We start from the raw sequence: 19,653 nt of genomic DNA on the forward strand, positions 1-19,653 counted from the left end.
CTAGGCCATTATAAACTGCAGGGAGGACAAAGTACTGCTTATTGTATAGGGAGAAAGAAAACCTAAGAGGAACATAAAGCAACCTGCATTTGCAATATAACCCACATTATATCCCATTAAACCAAACCGTATAAAGCTGCTTACATCGGCATAGGCTTCCATGTCTTCCAAAAATTGCCCCAACAAAGTAGTGGAAAATGCAAGGTCAGCAACCCAGAACGGCTCCAGGCTTTGTAGCCATCCTGCAAGCATAAGCCAAGAAAAAAAATTTAAAGGACCTTTAGGTGCTTAAGGAAATTCAAAAAAATAAATAACAGTAAAGCAAGAAAGACAATAGTAAGCGAAGACAAAATTATATGACAAATTACAGTATTATGTGCTGCCCGGTCTGAGAATAACCAGGCACATGTAATGAATTGAAGAAAAAACAGGATTTTTGGGTTGCTTACCGTAAAATCTGTTTCTCAGAGCCTTCATTGGGGGACACAGAGACCATGGGTGTATGCTGCTGCCACTAGGAGGCTGACACTATGCACAAAAAAAAGGTTAGCTCCTCCTCCGCAGTGTACACCCCACCGACCGGCAGGGAATTCCTCAGTTAGTGAGAAAGCAGTAGGAGAAGTAACAGACTAGATTGAGAACAGAACAAACAACTCAACTGTAACCAAATCAACCAAAGTAAGAACAGGAGTTGTAGAACAAGGGAAGGTGCTGTGTCCCCCAATGAAGGCTCCGAGAAACAGATTTTACGGTAAGCAACCAAAAAAATCCTGTTTTCTCGTTCGCCTTATTGGGGGACAGAGACCATGGGACGTCCCAAAGCAGTCCCTGGGGTGGGAAACAAACTTCCATCAGGCCAGTGGACTCACCACCGCTGCCTGCAGGATCCTTCTACCTAGGCTGGCGTCCGCCGAAGCGTAGGTGTGGACCTTGTAGAATTTCACAAAAGTGTGAACCGAAGACCAGGTTGCAGCTTTGCAAAGCTGCAGCGCGGAGGCTCTGTGGCGTACCGCCCAGGAAGCACCCACTGCCCGGGTAGAGTGCGCTCTGATCCCCGGAGGGGCCACTCAATGCTTAACCCGGTAGGCCTCCAAAATTGCCGATCTGATCCAGCGAGCAACAGTAGCTTTGGAAGCCGGGTGACCTTTCCGCGCCCCATCTGGAATGACGAAAAGAGAGTCCGTCTTTCGCAAGGAAGACGTCCTAGACAGATAGACTCTCATCGCCCTGACCAGATCCAGCTTGTTCAGGGACCGCTCCCGAGGGTGAGATGGACTCGGACAGAAGGACGGCAGAACAATATCCTCATTGAGGTGAAAGGAGGACACCACCTTCGGAAGAAAAGAGGGCGGAGCCGGCAGAACTACCTTGTCCTGGTGAAGAACCAGGAAAGGAGAGCGGCAGGAAAGAGCCACCAATTCCGACACGCGCCGGATGGAGGTGATGGCCACCAGAAAGGCTACCTTCCAGGAGAGAAGGGAAAGGGAGACTTCTCTGAGAGGTTCAAAGGGAGAACCTTGCAGAACCTCAAGAACCAGATTAAGATCCCATGGATCCACGGGCGCTCGATACGGAGGAGCCGTGTGAGCCACGCCCTGAAGAAAGGTTTTGACCTGAGGGCGGGAGGCCAAAGTCTTCTGAAATAAAATGGACAGCGCCGAAACTTGACCCTTCAAGGAACTGAGAGCAAGCCCCGCATCCAGCCCTGCCTGAAGAAACGCCAGAACTGAAGGGAGCGAAAAGCACATAGGCGCGATGTTATTGGCCTCACACCAAGTGAAATAGGCCTTCCAAGTACGGTAGTAAATTTTGGAAGATGATGGCTTCCTGGCTCGGATCATGGTATGAATTACTCGACCGGAGAATCCTGCTCGTTTCAAAACCTCGGTCTCAACAGCCACGCCGTTAAATTGAGCGGCCGAGAATTGGGGTGGCAAATCGGACCTTGAGACAGCAGATCTGCCCTGTCTGGAAGCTTCCAGGGGGCGTCCGCGAGAAGGTTGACAATGTCCGCGAACCAAGACCTTCTGGGCCAATTCAGGGTGATGAGAATGACTGGAATTCCTTCTGCTTTGATCTTCAGCAGCTTGGGAAGAAGAGGCAGGGGAGGAAACAGGTAGGGGAGCTCGAACTGTGACCAAGGAATGGCCAGAGCGTCGGCGCCCACTGCGAGAGGATCTCGAGCTCTCTATACAAACTGTGGGACCTTCCTGTTGAGGCAAGAAGCTAGCAGATCTACGCCCGGGGTTCCCCAACGACTGCAGAGCTGAAGAAATACCTCCGGATGTAGGGACCACTCTCCTGCCGCGAGACCCTCGCGGCTGAGAAAGTCGGCGGCCCAGTTGTCTACGCCGGGAATGTGTACCGCGGAGATTGTCGGTACCGAAATCTCTGCCCACTGAAGGATCTTGGACACTTCTGCCAGGGCTGAGACACTCCGTGTCCTTCCTTGGCGGTTGACATATGCCACCGCTGTGGCATTGTCTGTCTGAATCCAGACAGGCAGGCACCTGAGGAGCCTTTCCCAGTGGACGAGAGCCAGATGGATCGCTCGTATCTCTAGTACGTTGATCGGCAGATTCTTGAGTCGACCAACGACCCTGAACAGTGTGATTGCGGAACACTGCACCCCAGCCAAGGAGGCTGGCGTCCGTTGTTACAATCTGCCAGTGAACAGGAAGAAAAGACCGCCCCAAGAGGATGAGAGGAGACGTCAACCACCAGTTGAGTGACCGCTTGATCCGGCATGAAAGACGAACAGGGCGATCCAAGGACAGAGCCGACCTGTTCCACCTCGACAGAATGGCGTGTTGGAGAGGTCTGGCGTGAAATTGGGCAAAGGGAACTGCCTCTATTGCCGCCACCATCTTTCCCAGGACCCTCATAGCTGTTCGGAGGGACGGAAATCATGTGGTCTGCAGCGATCGTACAGCCTGCTGCAGGGAGAGAATCTTCTCTTGTGGGAGAAAGACCCTTGACCGACGAGTGTCGAACAGTAGGCCCAGAAACACAAGACGTTGAGTAGGGACCAGACAGGACTTTTTCCTGTTGACGATCCACTCGAAATCGGAAAGAGTGTCCAGGACGATCGTCAAACTTAGGCGTGCCTTTTGGAAAGAGGGAGCTTTGATCAGAATATCGTCGAGGTACGGAAAAAGAACGAGACCTCTGATCCTCAACAAGGCCATCAACGCAGCCATGATCTTCGTGAAGACTCTGGGAGCGGTGGCGAGACCGAAGGGCAGCGCGACGAACTGGTAATGTTCCTGGCGAACCGCAAAACGCAGGAACTTCTGATGTCCGGAGAATATGGGAACATGTAGATAGGCATCTTGGATGTCTATTGAACACATGAATCCCTGCTCCCCCATGGAAGCGATTACCGAGCGAACCGACTCCATCCAGAAGTGGCGAAGACGGACTCTCTTGTTGAGTAGCTTGAGATCCAAGATGGGTCGGACCGCCCCGTCTTTTTTCGGCACGACAAACAGGTTTGAATAAAACCCTGTAAACCGCTCCGATTCTGGAACGGGCACAATCACCCCGGAACGGAGGAGAGAGTCGATGGCCATAAAGAACCCCGGGATCAAAGCTGGATCTTTTGGAGGACGGGATTCGAAGAAACGATCCCGTGGAAGAGAGACGAACTCTATCTTGTACCCTGACGATACAACCTCCCTGACCCAAGCGTCCTCTACTGAGGCCAGCCAGACGTCCTTGAAGAACAGGAGTCGACCTCCCAATTGGAAGGGACCCTGGGGAGTCCGAGGATAGTCATGCTGATGTGGGCCGTCCAGATCCGGATCTGGATGGTCTGCCCTGCGAAGAGTGGGAGCGCCAGGAGGGAGTGGATCTGAAGGAAACTTTCTTCCTATCTTGGCGTGCCTGCGGTCTTTGTTGGTTGGAGGAGGTCTCCGCCGTATTGAAACGGCGGTAAGCCCGAAAGGGTCGAAACTGACGCCTCAGTGGGGGGTCTGCGAGGCTTGGACTGAGGCAGGAGAGAACTCGTGCCTCCGGTGGCGTCCTTAATAATTTGGTCCAATTGGGATCCAAAGAGGCGCTCTCCCTGAAAAGGCAGATTAGTAAGCGACTTTTTAGAAGACAGGTCCGCCTGCCAGGCCTTGAGCCAAATTGTACGTCGGATTGCCACAACGTTACTTGACGCCTGAACTGCGCAGGATGTGGCATGCAAAGCAGCAGAAAGCAGATAATCCCCCGCATGGGAAATCTGAGTGGCAAGATCGGCCAATCGATCTGGTTGTGCTTTCTCTAGGATGCCCTGACGAAGATCCTCTGCCCAAGTGGCTATGGCTTTTGCTGCCCAAGATGAAGCAAAAATTGGGCATACCGCCGAAGCCGCTTCGAATGCAGACTTCGCTAGGGATTCTATGATCCTATCATTAGAATCATTTAGAGACGCCACGCCTGAAAGCGGGAGAACCGTGTTATTAGAAAGCCTGGACACGGGCGGATCGACCGAAGGAGAGGCGGACCAGTTGTCCGTGAGCTCTTTAGCAAACGGGTACAGAACGCCGAGACGCTTCCCTCGTTGAAAGCGTCTGGTCGGATCCCCTTTCCCTGGTAAAAATCTTTCCAAACTCGGAGTGTAAAGGGAATACCCTGGAGGGTGTTTCCTCCCGTCTGAACGAAACCTCCTGATCTGAGGATTTCGCAGGGGGGTCAGCAATGTCAAAGATCTGATGGATCACTGCAATGAGGTTCTGCACAGTAACCCTCATGTTCGCATCCTGGTCCGAATCCAGCTCTAAGATCCCCTCAGATGACCTGTCTGAGTGCGCTTCACCTGACTCGGGAGAGGAGGCCCGGGAGGGAGGCTGCCGAGAAGGACTATGTGGTGACATGGGGCGAGGAGAGGATTCCGGCTGGAGATCCTGCCTGGGTCTTTTGCGACTAACGCTGGCCGACTCAGATGGAACCTCTTCAGACCTGCTGGACCCTGTAGAGGTGTCCAGGGGCAACTTATCCAGGACGGCTACTAGGGACTGAGACACCCTGGTGAGGTCTGCCACAGACTGTGATAGAGACGAGGCCCAGCCAGGCATGGGGGGGGGGTTCACTCTCGCCTGGGGCCCTAGATGGCTCCTGGGCGGCGTCAGGTTGAATAGGATTGCTACAATCCAGGCAGAGGGAAGTGGACTGACCTGAGGGAAGTTTGCGATTGCAAGAAGAGCATGCAAAGAACTTGACAAGAGTGCAGGGGGGAGCCGCAGGGCGGTTACGGTCAGATTTAGAGTTAGACATAGTGAAACCTGAGGTAGTGCCGGAAGGTTGGGGGACAGGGTGCAGAGAAGGGTGTCAGCCTGCAGATGCAGAGCTACTCACGGTCCGGTGACCCCAGAGACCAAGGTATCCACCTCTCTGCAGCTGCAGGTCAGAGCGATATCCGGCTGACAGGCCCAGGGAGCGATATCCGGCTGACAGGGGCGTCCGGCTGTAAGATGGCGACCGCCTGAGAGGAATCAGGGAAAAACGCGCTCCCAGGGGAAGAAGGAGGGCGGGCTAACCGCCTGCTGAAAACGGCACCGCCCCTGGCCAGGAACAGGCTGAGAAGAGCAGTGGGAGGGCCTGTAACGGGCGGGAGAGAAGCCCGCTTAGTAGAAAGGGGCGGGGGGCGTGGCCGCGATACAGGAGTAGGCCCGAACTGAAGCCGGGGCCTAAATTAATCACGGCGGCTGCCTGTCAGCACAGGGGCGGCGCGGAGGAACCGCAACATGAGCGCTGCCGGGGAAAAGACCCCTTGTCCGGGATAGGGACAGCGGCTGACCTCAAAAAAGGGATGCCTGGAGGCACGGGACGGCCCCGGAGACCCGCAGTGCTACCGCATCCTAGCTCCAAGGGAATCTCTCCTGACCAAGTCCAGAGACGAGTGGGGATCTAATACTCACCCTGTCCCAGGCCCGAACCCTGAAAATAAAGGTACCTTCTGATTGAAGGATGTCTGCGTCTCATCCGACCGACAGGCGAGTGGGTGGGTGACGGACGACCAGGACTCTCAGAAAAGCCGACACGTATACATGTTGGCGTCCGCCCGGAAGGCTGCTGGTCCTGGTGCAGAGAGCTGCGAGGATACGGGGTGGCAGTACACGCCGTACTTGCAGCCTCTTCGTGGGACTACAGAGGTGACTATTCACCCTGTATCCCTCCGGAGAAACCTGAAAAGGAAAACGCACATCGACGTAGATATGGGTCTAATGAAAGACCCGTGTCCACCTCCTACTGACACTAAGCTAAACTGAGGAATTCCCTGCCGGTCGGAGGAGGAGCTAACCTTTTTTTGTGCATAGTGTCAGCCTCCTAGTGGCAGCAGCATACACCCATGGTCTCTGTGTCCCCCAATAAGGCGAACGAGAAATATCGCATTTTTTTATCCAAGTGAATATATGCAAAGATACCCAAGTTTAATATTCACGGCACATATACGGACTGGCCGCGTGGTATCATGACCCATATTCAACATCCTCTTTCATATAGGAGGCTGAAGAGTTCGGGTCAGGAGACCTTACGGGTCAGTCTGAACAGCGAGGTCCATATCCAGAGGATGTAATACCGGCCTTTGTGAGCATCTGTCCGGGAAATATCCATACCTGACACTTGCTGTGTGAGCGAAGTTTTCTGTGTAAGGTCAATGTGCCATCCAACCAATATGTCAACAGTGTCCTACAAGTGGAAACAAAGAGGTCGAGTCCAATCAGACGATTATATAAAATGAAAACTAAATAAAAGCATCAGGACACCACAAGATAATTTCTCCATTATTTTAATACCTAAAGGTAAGAAAGCTCACCCTGAAGTTTGTGCTGAAGATATGCGGGTAGCAGCGGGACACAAGCAAAATGCATTTCACACATTTACAGAGCAGTTCTGGCGTATCTAGGTTCTCCAAGATTGACTGCAAGCTGGTCATTACCAACTAAAAGACAAAAGGCAACAATATCCAAAAAAAGGCTGAATATCAATCACAAGAATGTAATGGCAAATAGACTTATCAGATCATGGTGCTGCTCTCAACTCACGTTCTGTCACAAATGTAAAAGGGCATTCCTATCTTATGATTCGTGGGCAAGCAACCTCAGAGACCTCCACTAATGAGTATGAAATGGCGCTGCCACATGGCCCCCCAGTGAGGAGAATAGGGCCATCTGCAGTTTAATGTAGAAACAGGTGACAGGAGCGCTGCTCTGCAGTCAAAGCACATGGACTAGTGATGAGTGAACGTGCTGGGATAAGGTGTTATTCGACACATGCAGGGATTGCCTGTTTGGTAGCCAATCCCTGCATGTGTTGTGGCTGTCGAACAGCCATAGAGATTCTTAGCCTATGTTTCGAGCACACAGAAGACACTCTGTTAACCCCCAAGCATGCTCTGATAACACCTTATCCCAGCACGTTCGCTGATCACTAGTCTGGATACACCAGTACTGCATCTCATTCATTTTCAGGATCGAGAATCCATCATTGGCCACAACAAAAATGCTTTGCCTCTATTCTCACCTGCATCACAGAGGAAAAGGCCTTCTTTTCTCCTACGGTTTCGAGAGCTTTGTAGGTGGCACACAGAAAAAGCAGTTTGACTTCATCCTTGGAAGAAGAGCTAAATTTGCTAAAAATCCACTTGAAGATCTTCTCCGCCTCATAGCTCAGGGCGGCACAGAGCAAGCCCAAGCACTGCGCCCCCTCCTGCCGCAGCTCCTGAAGAAGTTTACTACTGGAGAAACAAAAAGTGGAAACCGTCAACATCAAAGTCTTTTACTACACAAGCCCGACCTCTTGCTATTTCAAGAAGGCCAATGGGCTCTTAAGAAGTTTCCTTCAAGAGGTTATCCAGATTTAGGAAAACATGGTTTCGTTCCTCAAAGCACTTCACCACCCGTGTCTTCATGCTCAACGCCTATCACTTCATTGGTGCTTGGCTGCGATACCAGACACAATCCAAGAAAAGACGGGGTACTGTTTTGTTTTTTTAAAGAAAGCAGTAATGTTTTGTGCAAACTTGTGCGCGATTCCACCCGTGGATATACCGGGTGCACCTCAGCTATTCAAAACAGCTGACATGTCCCGGGAAAGATGTGGCTCACCGCCGGAGCCCACATCACAGGGAGAGAAACGACATGTGGCAAATTTGACATCCGCAGCACGCTCTCATTTTATCTGCTACATGTAATTTTTAAAACAATATTCACTTTAATAGTGGTATAAAGAGTTGCAGACTTGGGGGATGATTTCTGCACGTGTGAACATGGCCTTAGCAGTTCTATGACATGCACATGTAAATAGGGTCGTCTCTGCAGCATGAGCAGCATCTACAATGTGTGAACCTATCATTCCACCATTAGAATACTGCCCCGTCTTTGGTAACTTTATTCACATAGAAGGCCTTCTACGTAACCCTCACATACGTGCAGCATAATACGAACCTTTCATTTAACACATCGTTTATAGCGGTCAGGATGTTGTCAAGTTGTTTAACCAGCACCTGCACAGGGGTACAGAGAAATCAGCGGTCAATGGCTTAATGACTGCGTAATACTAGATATTGCATTTCCTGACTGATGCAATGAAAAGTCATTTACACCTATGCACAGGAGATAATCAACATAGCCCAAACAGTTTAAGTGTAATAGGAGCCGCAAATTAAGGGTGTTTTCTGGGCTTCCTGTTATCGCCTCTGGTGGCCGGATGTAAGCAGCAAATGGAGCTGGCTCTGGTCACTGTGTGGTGAGTGATGCCAAGAACTGCACATCAGTTCCTATTCCCTTGAACTGGAGATGCAGTTTTTGGAAGAATGATTTCACTTGTGCACTTCCAACCCCTTTCACAGCTTACATCTGGCTCCTATAGGTGCTGATAACAGCCCTTCAAAAGATGATAAAAGGTAGCCAAATATCACGCACCCCAGAAGTCCGACCCAGCTCTATCCTGTGAGACATGCAATGACTCAGCCCTGCTTCAATCACAGCAGGAATTTACTGTGAAAAGTATAGCAGAGCTGTGTGTCATTACAAACAACTCTTGTAGCTTTCATCTCACAGCAGTCAGTGTGGGGGTGGGAGTAGAGCAGAAATACTTGCCCTGAGACGATAACCAATATCTCCGCCACAAAGGTGAGAAATTAAACATTTCATTCAGCTCTGCAACCATTATTCCATGATGTGGCCGGTTTAACATGCTCAAACTGGGGAAAGGTCCTCTAAGTTTTGCAAACTGCAAAATCTAGTTCACCTAAAAAGTTAGTTATCACCTTCATGTGAAATAAGGTGGGAAGAACAAAACTTTTTACAATCTCCTAAAAACAGAAGCGGCTGCCAATGCGCCACTTTTGTTTTTAGTGGGACGCTGAATGCCACTCAGTTTGATTTTTCTTTTTTTGCACTTTGACTTTTGCAATATGACCTAAAAGTCAAACAAACTGAGCCAGAATAAAAGCATATTAAAAAATTTGCACAACTGCATCAGTAGTGTGGACGCTCGGCCATCGCCGACATCCTCCTTGTATGTTTACAATAGTTCCCCAACTGTGCCGTTATACAGTATAAGATAGAAAGAGCCACATTCTCACCATTTTGTTTTCCGGTTGCTGAATAAATTCTTTCAGCTGCTTAACAGTAGCCAGTCTTCGGTCCCTGTCGTCTTCGCGGGTGATCCTGCGTAGAAGATTCGACAGCCGAGACTCATCAGAATAGGACATCGATCGATCTAACAAAATAAAAAAATTGATAAAGATAAAATAGTAAGAAACAAACCCTTTGTGATCAGGGCTAGACATACATTTCGCTTTCAAGGGGACCTAGAATTACAACAAATTTTGGCATTAGAATTTTGGACTCTTTTTAATATGTCGGGACAACACTTTTTACCTTTTTAATGGAATAAAATAAAAAGCATATTTTATTTGTATCCAGTCTGTGGATCCTTTTTTTCCTCTTTTTTCTAAAAGCGTCCGATGGTCAACGAACTTGGATCGTGGCTGCGCTATTAAGAAGCAGCCGGCCATACATCACACGGTGAGGCTTATTTCCTCATTTCTACTAGTTTTCTTTCCTTTGCAAGTCTTGTATATATTGGTTATTTATAAAAAGGTACAGAACCAGCAACAGACGGAGTGAAGGTACAAGAAGAATGAATATCCCATGAAAGGACCAGACAGTCTTGTACATGTTACGTACCCTGGGATTTCCTCATATCTTTTGTGGCTAAAGCACGGTTTCCATGCTGAACAGTGAAATCAGGGCTCACATTGTTAACCCTCAGCTCTTGCCCCAACGACTTCCGACCAAAAGCATTTTCTCCAGATCCTCCGTTGACGCTGAAGCCATCTGAAGAAAAAAAAAAAAAACTATTAACTTTCAATCAATCCTTATTCCACCTTACACAGAAGGCAGCCGTGCTTCCAGGCGATGGCCGCGCGGCTTTACAACACCAATAACCTGCAGATTAGCGCCATATCTGTAGGTTAAAAGCGTTTGGGGACATGACCGGCTCCCTTTAAAGGGACTTTATGGTTTGCATGGATTCTCATGCATCCAATTAGGGAATTCTCCTCTGCTCTGGATCCTTATCTCTGGCAGAAAAGAGAGCAGTTACACAGAGGATCTCTTGGTGTGACTGAACCATGTGATTTCACTAGTTACTGTATAATGTTTCCTGTGTTGGCACTGCAGGGATACTGAAGGGTATGTTCACACGTGGTGTTTTTGCAACGTATTTGGCGTATAATACACAGTGTTTTACAATACCAGCATTTTCCATCAGATTTCTGAAATCTTATGCATATGCTGCATTTTTTTTTCCGTGTCTATTTGGTGACTTATTGAGTTTTTGCAAAGTCACAGCAGGTCAACTCTTTCAGTGTTTTTGCAGTGCTTTTCACCTATTCAAATGAATGGATGAAAAACACAACAAAAAAAAAATGCTGTAAAAACGCCTGTACTGTATTCTGCTGGGTTTTGAGAATAGAGCAAAAAAAGATGCAAAAATTCAACATGTGAACAAACCCTTAGTATCAAATTTCCTCACAAATTACAGCTGATCTCATTAGGGTGACAGCGTGAACAACTTATCAAAAGACCCTCCCAAAAAGTTGAGATTGTCCAAAGCTAAAAACCATATAGTACACACTATGGGCCTAAAAACTAACCGGCAGGTAGTAGCGAACAGACCGCTCCTGCCGGCGATTCAGCTCTTTCGGTCCGCTCTGTTGACGGGATACGACTGGCGACATTATGCAGATTGGCTGCTGGCTCCCCGCAGTTAGGCAGAGGGGTGCCGACTTATCACCATGACATGGGCAGTCACCACATCCCATAAACAGAGCAGACAGGAGGAGAAGCCTAGATCGGCTCTGGGCACAAAAATCGGTTAGTTAGCAACTACATGCCTATTAGTTCCTAGACCTGTAGTAAAAATAAATAACTAATAAAAGATATACAGTCATGGAAAACCCCTTTAAAATGGTTTTCTGGCTTAGGAAATCACTTTTCCTGAGATGCAGTATCTATATATTTTTTTCTTAACCAGCAGTGCTCTATTTACCTTTTTTTTGAGTCCAGCGTTAGGTCTCTGCCGCTGCTCTCAGAGTCTGTTATTGCCGTGCAGCACTGGTGTCACATTGACTGCGCTGGAGCAAATAACGGATTCAGTGGCACTGCACAAGTTAAGCTACTGAGCTCACCGATTGGCTGCAGTACCGATGACACATGACATCGGCACTGCAGCCAATAACAGACACCGGGAGCAGCGTCGAAGACTTTGCACTGGACCCAGGAAGGGCAAATAGAGAAAAGAGGGAATGTAGGAGGAGGGTTTGCAAAACTGGAAAACCCCTTTAAATGGTCACTCCATTTTTTTTTTTTTTTAATTGATCTATGTAGTGAAAATATGTATATGTATGGCCGGCTGTTAACTAGCATTTGTCCTTAGGCTGCAGGTTTCACAAAGGTCATAACATATGTTTCCAGGTCGCAGGGTCCCAGACCCCAGGGTGTCTCCCTGAGAACCACAGAATTGGAACATTTCACATCTTCTGATGCCTTTGAAGGGAGACCCCAAATGGGACCTAGTAGAGACTGATAATTGCTATTTACTATGAGAAAGAAAGGTTACACAAAGTGTGTTTAGAGAAAAAAATAATGTATTCATTCGTAAAGTAGCCATGGTCCAGTCGCAAACCAGGAATTAGAATATTAACATGAAGGGCTGGTCTAGAAATCTGATCTCCAGGCTAAACCTATAAATTAGGCCCTCCACAAAAAAAAGTTGTTCAGTTTGAAGGCAGTCAAGCTAATGTGATCCATTTTCCATACTTCCTCCCTCAGGAAAACCAAACAGCAGACTGCAAAGTTTAGATATTTCTGTAAATTTCTCCCTTTTATTTTAAATAACTGTTTTGCATATTTGCATGTCACTTATTTTCACATTTTTATATCCTCTTATTGTAAACACTGCACCTTTTCTATTAAAGCTTAAAACTTTAATGAGTCTGAACCCTGTATGCTCTAAAAGAATCCATAGCCTTAGAGTGTGTGATCCTGGTTATTGGCAGACAGGAGTAGCAGTATTTCCGGGACTCATCACCCGTGTGTTCAGTGAGTGGAGGCAGAGTGTGTGAAGCTGGGTGCATGGGGGTGTGTGTGTGTGTGTGTGTGTGTGTGTGTGTGTGTGTGTGTGTGTGTGTGTGTGTGTGTGTGTGTGTGTGTGCGCGCGCGTGCGGGGGGGTGATTTATGCTGCCATTGCAGCATAGGACAGGGGTCGAATGCTGGACTTGAGAGAGGAGGTAGATTAACCCTCGCAGGCACAACCCAGAGTCACGTGCTGAGAAATGGGTACGTGACAATCTATATAACAGAAAATATGAATATGCCAAAAACCCTGCTCCAATACTATATAAAGACAGAACTGTATCATTTATTCAATAAACTACCATTCAACTGAATGCTGGGGTCCCATTACATATGCCATGGTTATTCGTAGTCAGTCCTATGGATGAATAATACAGTAAAATACAATTAAAAAAATGCATCCAGCTTGGCATACAGTTTTACAAGAGCCTTTGATATAAACGCCACAGTATAGCCCCCAGAGTCAGCATTAAATACATATATCGAGAGCCTTTATCAGAAAAGATGGATTTTTGGTTCTTACCGTAAAATCTCTTTCTTGGAGCCTTCATTGGGGGACACAGAATACCATGGGTGTATGCTGCTGCTGCTAGGAGGCTGACACTATGCAAAAACAATGAAATTAGCTCCTCCCCGGCAGTATACACCCACCGACAGGCACCAAGCACCTCAGTTGGTGAAAAAGCAGTAGGAGAAGCAACGAGAAAAAACTCGAACCATATGTACCAACCCAACAGGGGACTCTAAGACCCAACACGGTACAACTGAAAAAGGGAGGGTGCTGTGTCCCCCAATGAAGGCTCCAAGAAAGAGATTTTACGGTAAGAACCAAAAATCCATCTTTCTTTATCGCCTTATTGGGGGACACAGAATACCATGGGACGTCCCAAAGCAGTCCCAAGGGTGGGAACCGCAAAAAGGAACGAAAGTAACCGAAAGGCTCAGGTCGGCCGGTGAGCCACCGCCGCCTGCAGAACCTTCCTACCAACCACAGCATCAGACGAGGCCTGGGTATGAACCCTGTAGAACCTCGTGAAGGTGTGCAAAGATGACCAGGTTGCAGCCTTGCAAATTTGCATGGCCGAAGCCTGGTGACGAGCAGCCCACAAAGCTGCCACAGCCCGGGTGGAATGAGCTCTTACTCCCGGAGGGGGCCGCTTTTCCTGAAGACGATACGCTTCCAGAATGGTAGAACGAATCCAGCGAGCGATCGTGGATTTGGAAGCCGGAAGGCCCTGCTGGCGACCTTCAGAGATGATTAGCAAGGAATCGGACAGACGGAAGGAAGAGGTCCTGGCAAGATAGACACGCAGGGCTCTAACTACGTCCAGTTTGTGGAGAGACTTCTCAAGAGGATGAGATGGAGCCGGACAAAAAGAAGGGAGGACGATATCCTCATTGATATGGAAAGCGGAAACCACCTTTGGAAGAAAAGAAGGAACGGGCCTGAGGACGGCTTTGTCCTGATGGAGAATGAGGTAAGGGGAACGACATGACAAGGCCGCCAATTCAGAAACTCTTCTGATGGATGAAATGGCGATCAAAGAGGTGACCTTCCAAGAGAGAAGGAACAAAGGAATGTCCTGGAGAGGCTCGAACGGCGCCTTCTGGAGCGCGCTAAGGACGAGGTTGAGATCCCACGGGTCTATTGGCGAATGATGAGGAGGAGCCACGTGGGAAAACCCCTTGTAGAAAGGTTTTGACCTGTGGTAGAGAAGCTAGCTCTCTTTGGAAGAGGATAGAGAGAGCGGAAACCTGGCCCTTGAGCGTACTGAGGGACAGACCCGCGTCTAACCCAGACTGAAGAAACCCCAGGATAGACGGGATAGAGAAAGACATTGGGAAGACTCTTATCGCACCAACGGAAAAAAGCCTTCCAGTACCTATAGTAAATGCGGGAAGAGGCTGGTTTCCTGGCTCTGATCATAGTTTGAATAACCTGACTGGACAGACCTGATTCCTTCAGAATTGCGGTCGCAACGGCCATGCCGTCAAACTCAGAGACTGAGAATTCTCGTGGTAAAGGGGGCCTTGCGAGAGAAGGTCTGGACGGTCCGGAAGCCTCCAGGGAACGTCCGCGAGCATGTTGACCAGTTCCGCGTACCAATGCCGTCTTGGCCAATCTGGAACGACTAGAATCACTGGTACGCCTTACGATTTTATCTTTTTGACCACCCGAGGGATCAATGCCAGAGGCGGGAACAGATACGGAAGTTGAAACTGGGACCAAGGAGTCATCAGTGCGTCGCACGCGACGGCTAGAGGGTCCCTGGACCTGGCTACGAACTCCGGCACCTTGTGGTTCATCCGAGATGCCATGAGATCGACATCCGGGGTGCCCCAACGGTCGCATATCTGAGAGAAAACCGCGGGGTGCAGGACCATTCGCCGGACGCTAGGCCCTGGCGACTTAGAAAAACGGCTGCCCAATTTTCCACCCCTGGAAAATGGACGGCGGAGATTGTCGGAACGTAACGTTCTGCCCAGCGTAATATCTTGGCCACTACTGACATTACTTGTTTGCTGCGCGTGCCCCCCTGATGTGTATGTACGCCATGGCCGTGGCGTTGTCCGACTGAATACGGACCGGCTTGCCGGAGAGGAGGGGCTGCCAATGAAGAAGGGCCAGGAAAATTGCCCTGATCTCCAAAAGATTGATTGGGAGGAGAGACTCCTGTGGCTTCCAGCGGCCTTGGGCCGCTTTCTGATGGAACACGGCTCCCCATCCTAGAAGGCTCGCATCGGTGGTGATGACTTGCCACTGAGGCGGAAGGAAGGACCTCCCTTGGAGAACTGACGCTGGCCGTAGCCACCAAGTGAGAGACTGCCTCACCCTGAGAGGAAGCCGAATAGGACGGTCCAAGGACATCGTGGTCTTGTCCCAGGCTGAAAGCAGAGACAGCTGGTGGGGGCGAAGATGAAACTGCGCAAAGGGCACTGCTTCCATGGAGGCCACCATCTTCCCCAGGACCTTTATGCAGAACCGAATGGGAATGGGAGCAGGCCTCTTGAGAGTTCTGATGCCCTTGGACAGAGTTGTAAATTTTTCCTTTGGAAGAAAAGACACGGGCTAGCTCCGTGTCGAATTCCATACCCAGAAAGGTCAGACGCTGGGTGGGGATCAGAATGGACTTCTCCTTGTTGACTAGCCAACCTAGGCGGCTGAAAGTGTCTAGGGTTATCTGAAGGCTCCGGAGACAGTCCTGGCGAGACGAACCCTTGATCAAAAGATAGTCCAGATAAGGGATGATGAGGATCCCTCTGGAGCGAAGGATGGCCATGACGGTCGCCATCACCTTCGTGAAAACCCGGGACGCTGAAGCCAGGCCGAAAGGAAGAGCTGTGAACAGAAAGAGGTCTCCCTGAAACGCAAATCGAAGATACTTCTGATGTTGCACACCAATTGGAATGTGCAGATAGGCATCCCGAATGTCCACCGAGCAGAGAAATTCCCCGGGCTCCATGGAAGCAATCACCGACCGAAGAGACTCCATCCTGAAATGAAGAATCTTCACGTGGCGATTGAGCAATTTGAGGTCCAGAATAGGACGAAGAGAGAGGTCTTTCTTCGGGACTACAAGGAGATTGGAGTAGAACCCAGAAAACCGTTCGTCTGAGGGAACGGGAACAATGACTCCGGCAGAAAGAAGGGAGGAAATGGCCTGCAGAAAACCCGGAATCTGGGCCCGCTGTCGCGGAGGCCCGAGACCGGAAAAACCGTATGTTCGGGAGTGAAGCAAATTCGATTTTGTATCCGGATGCGACGAGTTCTCAGACCCAAGCGTCGTCGACAACGGACAGCCAAGCATCCGTGAAAAAGGAAAGTCTGCCTCCCACCCTGGAAGAAATTCCAGGTGGGAGTGACCAGTCACTTAGACGAAAATCTGCCGGAATTGGCTCCTGCAGATCTGGAATATTGTCCTCTAGATCACCAGCGAGGAGTGGGTTTGTAGGAAGGTTTCCTCTGATCCCGCTCCCTGGTGGCAAGCGGCCGATCCTGTTGAGTGGCTCTCTTCGTGGCAGAGAAGGGACGAAAGGGCCTGAATGGTCGAAACCCCCTTCTGTGGAAAGGACGTTTTGTCGAGACTGGGGAAGCGAAGTACTTCTACCTCCAGTGGCATCGGAAATTATCTGATCCAGCTTGGCCCGAAAGAGCCAAGAACCATGGAAGGGCAGACTGGTGAGCGACTTTTTAGAAGTGGTATGCGCATTCCAAGACTTTCACCAAAGACCTCGGCGTACAGCCACTATATTGCAGTTAGCCCTTGCTACGCCACCGGCCAAAAGGTATTTACCCGCATGCTTAATTTGGTCTGCCAGAACTTCCAACTCGTCCTGAGGGGCAGCCGACAGAATGCCCCTGCGAAGAATTTCTGCCCAAGTCGAAATGACATTTGCCACCCAGGCAGAAGCAAAAAAATAGGGCAGAAAGAGGGGCTAGATGCTTCAAAGAGGATAGACAAGGAACTGGTGGGCCCACTTCGGGAGCTTTCGTCCATTTTGTAAGAAGGTCCGCATCAAATGGATACAGGACGTCTAAGTACCTGCAGCCTGAGAAGTGCTTCTCAGGGGGCTCCCAGTGTTTGGATAAAATGGTCTCGAATTCCTTGTGATTAGGAAAGTTTCGGGAGGAAGGTTTTGCTCGTTTAAAGGGGACGGCGCCGTCCTGAAGAGGAGCTTTATCTTCCTTTATTTCGAGCGATTTGAAAATGGCCGATAAGAGACTATCGACCATGTTCTGAGACTTAAACATGTTATCTGCGTCTGAGTCAGATCCCGTCGTTTTCTGACGAGGGATACGAGAAAAGCAGCCTGGGTAGAGCGGACGGACCTTGCGAGCTGGAAGACGAGCTAGAAATAACGCGCTTCCTAGCAATCCTATCCGGCCTGTCCCTGTGGAGGTCGCGGTCAGGTGCAGACGACTCACCGTGAGAGGCGGTCGGAGCACAGGTGGCTGCAGAAGACGTTCCAAGACCTGGACCAGGGACTGAGAGACATTGCAGCAGCCCACTCTGGAGGAGGAGGGGTGCGCTCATCCCGGGACTCGGGGTGCTCCGGTGGGGCAGACATCACGGAAGGACTGCCGGACGGGCAGAAGGGAGACAACTGCCTTGACGCCCGCTTCTCTTTGCAGTGCGCGCAGGCGAAGTGGATAGCGATGGATCTAGGGTAAGGAGCCCCTGCAGAGTAGGACATATGCAAGGACTGCAGAATTACTGCAGCCAGTATCTGAATAGGGAGTACTGCCGCGGGGGCTGAATTAGGGGTTCAGAAAAAAATAAGAGCCTACCGTCGCCAGCACCGTTATCTGATGTGGAGCAGAACAGCAGAAGAGTCCCCCAAGCTGAGATCCCTGGCATGTGTCACACGAGGAATCAGGGAGGTGCAGGACCTTAGAGATGGGCGGTGCTGGGCGGCAGCGCTGCGCGAGTGGCTGAGACCTGGGGGGGGGCGGGTCATAAGGAGACAGAACGCAGTCCCGTGACTGACTGAGGAATGGCGCCAACAAAGCGCGCGTTCTGCAGCGGGCACGCACCGGAGCAGACCGAAAGTGAAAGTAAAAAATCAGCGCCGCGCCGTTTTCTGCCCCCGCAGCCCTGATCCTGGAGCGATGAGCCCGTGACGCCACGGTAGATGAGGGAGGTAAGGGAGAGAGGCCCCACTGCTTCAGGGAAGGGTACCCGGCGTGAGAGCTGGGAGGCGCGCGGCTGCAGAGAGGCGCGCGGCTGCATAGAATGGGCGGGAAATTCAAAGCAGACTCTGCTACCAGACTGTATGGTAGCGCTTACCTGACGTCCACATGCCTGAAGAGGATGACCACAGGGGCCCGCGATGAGTGGGTGCCGCTGGGAATGAATGTCCTCTGCCCCGCACTCTATCTGGATAGTGCAGAAGACGGCGCCAAACCCTTCTGCCTGCAAGGGATAGTCACCGCCGGTGACCGCCGTCTTCCTCTCAGCCCTTTCCCGGGAGAGGGGTGAGGAGGGGAATTGGCTAGGACCCGCCACCTGAAGCCAGCCCGTAGCACCCGAGGGTGATAGGGAAAGGGTCCTGCCTGCGGTCCTGAGAGTTGCGATGTGGGTAACACCACATTGCTCGCTCAGCCGCATGATATGGGAAAGCAGGGTGAACATTTACCCCCTGTTTCCCGGTGTAGAATCTGGAAAATAAATGGGAAAAGATTAATACACACACACAAAACCTAAAAGAAAATGGTTAGATGCGGATCTGGGGAGATCCCGGTCCGCCTCCTACAGACACTAAGCACAAACTGAGGTGCTTGGTGCCTGTCGGTGGGTGTATACTGCCGGGGAGGAGCTAATTTCATTGTTTTTGCATAGTGTCAGCCTCCTAGCAGCAGCAGCATACACCCATGGTATTCTGTGTCCCCCAATAAGGCGATAAAGAAATCCATGACATGGAATCAGACAGCGCTGACATCACAGGCGTCCTTACCTTCCTCTTCATTGTGACCCTCAGTGTGAACCCTGACATCGTCATGCTTTTGTCGCCCAGCTGAATTCGCAGTGTGTGATCCATAGGAGGCAGAATTGCCCCGATCTCTGGATGTGGAGTATTTTAAACTGTCGTGGTCAGCTGAAGCACTATCAGATCTACTGAGAGAAAAAACAGAAAAGGATCAGTCAGGAATTGGCTTTGCTGGATATTATAAAGCGGCATTATTTCTATCACTGCTCTGTCCATCAACTGAAGCATGCTGGAGAGGGAAGAAAAAAAAAAAAAAAAAAAAAAAAAAAAAAGTGTGACCAGAGCCTTTCTTTTTCTACAACCCATAACAAACTCCATCAGCTACATAGTAATTTTAATTAGTGCTCGCCTAACGGATCCATGTACTGATCCAACCCTTTGTGTGAGGCTGGGAGCAATGCAAGAGACAGGCCTTGAACGCCGGCATGCAGAAGAGGGGATCATAAGAGATGTCGCTCCCCCACTCCCTATTCTAGATGATTCACGAAGCCAAGATCAACAACAACTAAAGAAAAAGATAAAAGATGG

General features: G+C 49.9%; 1 protein-coding gene across 2 annotated transcripts in view; it reads right to left on the reverse strand.

Annotated features, from left to right (window-relative positions):
* Nucleotides 1–19,653, reverse strand: part of SMG1 (SMG1 nonsense mediated mRNA decay associated PI3K related kinase) — a 203,662-nt gene that overhangs the window by 154,522 nt on the left and 29,487 nt on the right. Inside the window, exons 2-9 of one of the 2 annotated variants that reach the window (XM_073542939.1) lie at nt 19,093–19,250; nt 10,185–10,334; nt 9,578–9,714; nt 8,436–8,494; nt 7,513–7,726; nt 6,806–6,931; nt 6,606–6,678; nt 145–242 (exon numbers count right to left, since the gene is read on the reverse strand). In XM_073542939.1, the coding sequence (XP_073399040.1) occupies nt 145–242; nt 6,606–6,678; nt 6,806–6,931; nt 7,513–7,726; nt 8,436–8,494; nt 9,578–9,714; nt 10,185–10,334; nt 19,093–19,250 (1,015 nt within the window). Of the gene's footprint in view, nt 1–144; nt 243–6,605; nt 6,679–6,805; nt 6,932–7,512; nt 7,727–8,435; nt 8,495–9,577; nt 9,715–10,184; nt 10,335–19,092; nt 19,254–19,653 lie in introns of both variants that reach the window. The other variant, XM_073542938.1, reaches the window with a different exon arrangement.

Source organism: Dendrobates tinctorius, unplaced genomic scaffold (genome assembly GCF_039654945.1).
Source record: "Dendrobates tinctorius isolate UK_male_01 unplaced genomic scaffold, ASM3965494v1 ptg000129l, whole genome shotgun sequence".
Taxonomy (NCBI): Eukaryota; Metazoa; Chordata; class Amphibia; order Anura; family Dendrobatidae; genus Dendrobates; species Dendrobates tinctorius.